Source organism: Entamoeba dispar, genomic scaffold, assembly GCF_000209125.1.
Source record: "Entamoeba dispar SAW760 scf_1105229464061 genomic scaffold, whole genome shotgun sequence".
NCBI lineage: Eukaryota > Evosea > Mastigamoebida > Endamoebidae > Entamoeba > Entamoeba dispar.
In genome coordinates, this window is record NW_001856004.1 from 321 (window position 1) to 7,085 (window position 6,765).

Sequence of the window (6,765 nt, forward strand, 5' to 3'; positions counted from 1 at the left end):
CATGAAATTCTGATTGATTCATTAAACATTTATTATTTTCATATTTCTAATGTTTCTTAAGATAATTCTGTATGTTCTATTATGAACAATCAATATCATATAATATTGAAATATAACTAAAATTAATATACAATTTCTTCATTTGTATTTTTGTTTCTTTGTTTTTGTTGAATTGGAAAATACAATCAAATTAGATAACATGAGGATGTGAATGTGAGTTTTTAATAGATTATTTCTCATTTACTCATTCACCAATATAATTTCTTTCAATATCAAAACTTTCTTATTATTTATTTTGTTTCTTTAAAATAATAACTTCATTATTTCAATTTATATATTTTTTCACATTGAATTTAAAATATCTATGTTGTTTTAACATTACATGTTGTTATTGATTTTTGTCAATATTTTATTTCATCATCAAATTGTTAAAGAGACATTTATTATTAAAATATTTGAATTATATAGATTATAATAAAATATAATCAAATATAATATGTTTATAGTACAACCATCATTCACATTTCATTCATATTTATGTATACAATTATGAAAATGAGTTATAATTTAGAATATGATGATTGTTTCAATTTATTTAGAATGAAATAAAATGAATGATAGAAATTAAATTGATGAAGTGAATATAACATAAAATAGTAAAATAAAGAGATATATAATATAAATTAGAAAGATGATATGAAAATACATCAAATCAAATAATATATAACATATTAGAATATGTTTGATTAAATATTAAACATTAATAAAAGAAAACAATATAAATTTATTAATAAATGAATGATAAATTAAATTACTATAAAATGAATGAAATAATATAAAACGGCTATGAAAAAAAGGAAATAAGAGAAAAATGAAGAGAAATGATGAAAAGAATGATATAAAAGAAAAAGTAATAAGTAGAAGAAGATGAAAAGAATAAAAGTAGAATGTTGAGATTATAAAATGAAAGAAGATAAAAAAGAATAATTCAAAAAGAGATAATAAATGATAAAAAGAATAATGAAATAAAAGATGCATTTTTTATTATAGAAATTAGAAATATGCAATAAAAAGTGTTTAATTTATTGATACAAAATATTTAACATTATTTTATTGATATAATTTATTTTATTCATTTTTATTTTATGGTTTTTATTTATGTGTATTATTTATTCACTTATTTTGATTCCAATCTATAAATCTGTGAATGGTTGAATAAATTTTTGAGAATATATCAATAAATTTATCATTTATTATTAATAAATGTGTGTTTAATCAAATTAATTTGAAAGATGATCAAAATGAAATTAAAGACATAATGAATGTTATTATTAATCATTATAATGATTATATTAACAATGATGTTATGAATGAAATACTTATTTTATCATCAAAATTATTATATTCACAAAATATTGAATCAATAATATTGTTTTGAATAAATTAAATGGTTTGTTAAGAAGAATTATAGAAAGGATGATGAATGTTTGTAAATCAATAAATTGGTATGAACAAGTAAAATTAAGAATTATACAAAAAGAAATGTTTGCATCAGAATTGATGGTTCCAAAAGAAATAGAATATGAAAAAAGAATTGATATATTTAAGAATTATATTCACATTGATATTAAAATTCATGATTCAATTGTTAAAAATGATGTTATTACTACTCTTAGGAAATTAATATTAATTTTATTTCTTCCTATTCATACAAAATCTACAAAAATAAATAAAAATAATATAAAAATTGTATTCTATTGTAATCATTCAGGAAAAACAAAAGAAACATGTAAAGGAAGAGATTGTGAATATAAATTAATTGTAACATTAGGGTTTGATAAAGTAAATAGTGTATTAGAAATTAATGAACATAAACATCAATTAGATTATTTCTTTGTTGTATCAAAAACTTGTCCTTTGTTAAAATCTGAGAAACTTTTAATTCCAAAAACTAATAATGAAATAATAAAATTTCTTGTAAATCATCCTCATATTCAAATTCCTCTTAGAAAATTTAGACAAATTCAGAGAGAAGAAGATAGAAATCAAATATTTGAAAATATATTTCTTTCAGAATCATTTTTTGAAAATGATTCATTTATTAAATTAACAAATACTTTCACTAATGGTTTATTCATTCGATATTGTTCATTCATAAGAAAGTGGCTCAAATGGAATATAGTAAAAGAAAATGGTATGTTGATGATACTGCTAAAACAAATATATATAATAAAAATTTATATGTTGTTATTGTAAAAGATGATAATTCTTTTAACCAACTTCTTTCATTTGGATATTTATTTGATCAATCTGAAATTTCATATAAACTATTTTTTCATCAACTTTATAATATTTTAAATTATGGACCTGAAATCATTGTTTGTGATCGTTGTATTGCTCAATATAATGCTTTGAAACAAATATTTCCTTATTCTAAACTATTTTTGTGTAGAATTCATATAGAAAGATCATTGATAAAATATTTTAAGAGTGATCATATAATAATGAAATTATTTCATTTAACAATGAATATGAAATTAAATGAAAATGATTTAATTGAAACATGGAAAAGTATTATAATGAAAAATATTAAAAATATTGAAGAAGACAATGATGATGAAAATACTTATTATGATGATAAAGAAAATAATGAAGAAGAAAATGATGATGATCAGTTGTTTGAACATGATACAAGTGATATTATAAAATCAATAGATGGTACTAATACATTACAAGATAATATTAAACAATTAATAGAAGAATTAAATTGAATAAATATTAATATATGATTGATTTGTTTAATTGATTTAATTCAACACTTCTGAATGTATCAAATATAGAATGTATCGAGATTTTACAACAAATAGAGTAGAAGGATTCTTTGGTTATTTAAAAAAAATAATTAATCATAGTAATCTTCATTTATATTTATTAACAGACAATATTTATGCAATTGGAAATACAATGTTTAATAATATAATTAGTATTGATCTTCCTGATGAAATTATAGATAAAAATGATTCTCATTTTAAATTATTGACTGAATTTTCAAAGAAAATCTTAAAATCACAATATAAATTATTGAATAATAAAGTATTATGTGATGAGATTCAATATTGTATTAGTTGTCAAATAAGAAGTGTTAATCATAAAGTAGCATGGAATTGTTATCATTTGATGAAAGAAAGAAAAAATATGTCATTAAAATATCTTATTAATTATGATGAACTTCCATCATTTGCTTTTAAATCAAAACAAACTAGAATAAATTGGACTGATAAATCTATTTCTAATATTGAATTACCAAAGAGTTATAGTTTGATAGGAAATGTAGTTGTAAATAAAATGAAACATAATACAAATGTACATCCAAGAAACAAAGTTGAATTTAGGAAAAGAAAATCAAAAGAAGTATTTTTTAATGAAATTGCACCATTTCAAATGAAGAAGTATGTAATTAGTGAAAGAAGTAAAAATGATGAAGATAAAATAATTAATGATGATAATGAAATTATTGAAGAAGATAATGTTGAAGAAAGAATGTCATCAATTCATTCACATAATTCTATCACTAAAATATCTCAAAATGAAACATATATTAATGAAATACATGAATATGATAGTATATTAAAGAAGAAGAATTTGAAAAGATAATGAGAACATTTAATGTTCCACAAAAATGTATGTTATGTGGAATATCAAAGAATAATAATATATATCAATTACAATATAATATTAAAGAAATAGAAACAATCATATTCCCATTTTCATCAAAAAATAAATATGGATTAATAGCATATGTTAATAAAATTAATATAATAAGAAAAGAATGTGTAGTACATATTAAATATGGAAATGTTAAATATCCAGTGTTTATGAGAAGAATGAATAAACAATTAATGAAAGTATTAGAATTAACAAATGATCAAATAATTTATTCTATAAAAATTGATGAATGTATTGGATAATTAAAACATAATGGTTATATAACACTTTTCTTAATAGAATCTTTCTTAATGAAAAGAAAAGAAGATGATATAACAAGATAATCAAAGAATCTGAGAGAATATATTTCAATAGAAAAAATGATAAAATCATTCAAATGTTATAAAAAATTAATCTTAATTAATTTTAATAACAACAAATATCTTTTTTAAAAGTAAAATAATATGAATAAATAAAAGTACAATATGTTATAGAAGTAAAATAATTTAATGTAAATTAATTTGTTCTAATTTTTAAACTGATATTTTTAGTATGAAAATATCAATCAAATTATTTAAATTATCAAATATGCTTTCAATATAAAATTTATTCAGAATGTATATGTTAAAATTTATTATATTTTTTAAACTAACATAAATCTAAATCCATTATTTGTCATATCATATTTTATACTAATAAAAATCTATCAAGTATTCTCTTTTCAAATTATTCTATCTTCGAACAACTGAAGTGAATGTTCATTAGATTTTTCAATAATTCTTGTAAATATGAAGAAATATTAAAAAATTATTTATATTGTATAAAATTTTTTGAACAAAAATAATCAAAAAACAATTATGGCAAATTATTTTCTAATTTGAATAATTTACCATAATTGTTTTTGATTGTATATAGAAATGTTCTATTACCATTTCTATTGTTCTTTCATCAAAAATATGATTCTTCAATTGTTTGTCATTCCTTTAATTTTTCATTAATATTGATAATTTAAATAATAATAATCAAATCAAAACAAATAAAAAGTAGATAATTAAATGTTAATAATTTTATATTGTTCATTATTCAATGTAGATTAATTGTTTTAACATTGTATTTTCATCATTTATTAGTTTATTCTTTAATTTTAGTTGTTGAATTATGATAATTTCATTTTATCTTTTATTTAATGTACAATAAAGTATTTTAAACATCAATTATTTGAATATTTATTATTTAATTTCTTTTTGATTTTAATGAATTTAAATTTCTTCTTCTTTATTTTCTTATTTTAAGGAGAATATATAATTACTACTGTATTACTATGAGTTATATTCTTTTTAGAATCAACCACTAAACCCTTTTTCTTTGATAATCTTATATTATCAAATAATACTTGTATCATATAAGTAATAATAACATCTTTATAAATACACATTCTTTTATTATCAATGATATCACATCATTGTAAATAATAAACACTGTTATTCTTACAATATTGATTATGATATTTTTCTAACCAAACGCAACGTCATAACCAGTCCATAACTGGGGGAATCGAATGATGATAATAATTTAGGGAAATGTGTGTTGTCTCTGACGTGCTACCTTCGAATCAATAATGAATAAAATATAAAATAAAATGAAATATTTAATAATTATAATTTATTAAAAATAAAAATAAATAACATTTTATTTTATTTCTTATTATTTAATGTTTTTCATAATAAACATCAATTAATAAAAATAGAATGATGATAAAGAATAAAAAAGAAGAAATTAAAATATAAAAATAAAAGAACTAATAAAAACAACTAATAAATAATAAATCAAGAATGAAATTAGGATATAATGAAATAATGATAACATCAATGTATTTTAATGATATTAATGATTTTATTAATTTAGAAATGGGAGTTAAAAGATATAGAGGAAATATTGAACGATTTCATTTTAATCCAATTCCATTAAATGAATATTCAAGAAAATTATTTACTAATATTGAAACATTTCATGTTTATAATTATAATGATGAAATATTTAATGATGGAAAAATATTTAAATATATAATATGGTATAAAGTAAGTTATTCAACACATTTAAAAGAAAAAGAACAAGGAAATATCTGTAAAAATATAATATATACAAAAGAAGATAGAAAATCATATGGAAATACAATACCATCAGAAATTAAATCGCTTGGATATAAATGTTTTAATAATTGTGATTCATTAACATCAATTGATATACCATCATCAGTTAGTGAAATAGGATGTGATTGTTTTTATGAATGTTCATCATTAACATCAATTAATATAGATAATCTACAATTTATTAGTGAAAAAAGAATATTTATGAATGAACCAGTGTTAGTTAGTATTAAAATACCAGATAATCTACAAATAATCAATGGAAAGAATATTTTCAAGAAAGATATTAATGAATTTATTATTCCATCTTCAATTACTAAATTAGGATATGATTGTTTTAATGGATGTAAATCATTAAAATCAATTAATATACCATCATCAATTATTAAATTAGGAAGTGATTCTTTTTACGAATGTTCATCATTAACATCAATTAATATACCATCATCAATTATTAAATTAGGAGATAGATGTTTTTGTGAATGTTCATCATTAACATCAATTAATATCCCATCATCTGTGAGTGAAATAGGAAATTGGTGTTTTGAAGGATGTAGATCATTAACATCAATTAATATACCATCATCAATTACATCATTTGGAGATGGATGTTTTTATAAATGTGGATGTGAAGAAGAATTAATGAAAAATGAAACAATACCAAGAGATTGTTTTGATGAATGGTGATGAATGAAATAAAAATATAGTAAATGAAATACAATATAAATTGAAGTAGAAACAAATTATAATTGATTATCATTATATTATTATTATTCTTTTCTTATTTATTCTTTTTGATATTATTCTTTTTTATTGTGTTAAAATATTTATTGTTATTTATTGTATATGTTTATTATTTCTTATATCTTCTATTTTATCATATTTATTTATTATCTTTTATATCTTTATTATA

The 6,765-nt window shown here is 18.9% G+C and overlaps 3 protein-coding genes across 3 annotated transcripts, besides 23 other annotated features; all 3 read left to right on the top strand.

The window, feature by feature from the left end:
* Positions 1-283: 283 nt before the first annotated feature.
* Positions 284-343: a sequence feature (AT_rich).
* A 95-nt stretch (positions 344-438) lies between these two features.
* Positions 439-498: a sequence feature (AT_rich).
* Positions 499-596: 98 nt separating this feature from the next.
* Positions 597-739: a microsatellite.
* A 23-nt stretch (positions 740-762) lies between these two features.
* Positions 763-942: a microsatellite.
* Positions 850-1,031: a microsatellite.
* Positions 1,032-1,109: 78 nt separating this feature from the next.
* Positions 1,110-1,183: a microsatellite.
* A 45-nt stretch (positions 1,184-1,228) lies between these two features.
* Positions 1,229-1,265: a sequence feature (AT_rich).
* A 53-nt stretch (positions 1,266-1,318) lies between these two features.
* Positions 1,319-2,771, top strand: EDI_261610 (uncharacterized protein; the record flags this gene model as incomplete). The annotated part of the gene is made up of 3 exons (XM_001741807.1): positions 1,319-1,431; positions 1,464-2,194; positions 2,260-2,771. 3 exons carry the CDS (start codon positions 1,319-1,321, stop codon positions 2,769-2,771), a joined length of 1,356 nt encoding a protein of 451 aa, XP_001741859.1.
* Positions 1,678-1,698: a sequence feature (AT_rich).
* Positions 1,722-1,749: a sequence feature (AT_rich).
* Positions 2,219-2,243: a sequence feature (AT_rich).
* Positions 2,600-2,672: a microsatellite.
* Positions 2,737-2,787: a sequence feature (AT_rich).
* Positions 2,788-2,841: 54 nt separating this feature from the next.
* Positions 2,842-3,654, top strand: EDI_261620 (uncharacterized protein; the record flags this gene model as incomplete). The annotated part of the gene is made up of 1 exon (XM_001741808.1): positions 2,842-3,654. One exon carries the CDS (start codon positions 2,842-2,844, stop codon positions 3,652-3,654), a length of 813 nt encoding a protein of 270 aa, XP_001741860.1.
* Positions 2,886-2,907: a sequence feature (AT_rich).
* Positions 3,655-3,704: 50 nt separating the features above from the next.
* Positions 3,705-3,740: a sequence feature (AT_rich).
* Positions 3,741-3,801: 61 nt separating this feature from the next.
* Positions 3,802-3,822: a sequence feature (AT_rich).
* Positions 3,823-4,105: 283 nt separating this feature from the next.
* Positions 4,106-4,353: a sequence feature (AT_rich).
* A 146-nt stretch (positions 4,354-4,499) lies between these two features.
* Positions 4,500-4,537: a sequence feature (AT_rich).
* Positions 4,538-4,687: 150 nt separating this feature from the next.
* Positions 4,688-4,728: a sequence feature (AT_rich).
* Positions 4,729-4,741: 13 nt separating this feature from the next.
* Positions 4,742-5,319: a repeat region.
* A 7-nt stretch (positions 5,320-5,326) lies between these two features.
* Positions 5,327-5,418: a sequence feature (AT_rich).
* A 9-nt stretch (positions 5,419-5,427) lies between these two features.
* Positions 5,428-5,568: a microsatellite.
* Positions 5,538-6,539, top strand: EDI_261630 (uncharacterized protein; the record flags this gene model as incomplete). The annotated part of the gene is made up of 1 exon (XM_001741809.1): positions 5,538-6,539. One exon carries the CDS (start codon positions 5,538-5,540, stop codon positions 6,537-6,539), a length of 1,002 nt encoding a protein of 333 aa, XP_001741861.1.
* Positions 5,753-5,775: a sequence feature (AT_rich).
* A 55-nt stretch (positions 6,540-6,594) lies between the features above and the next one.
* Positions 6,595-6,764: a microsatellite.
* Position 6,765: the final 1 nt, after the last annotated feature.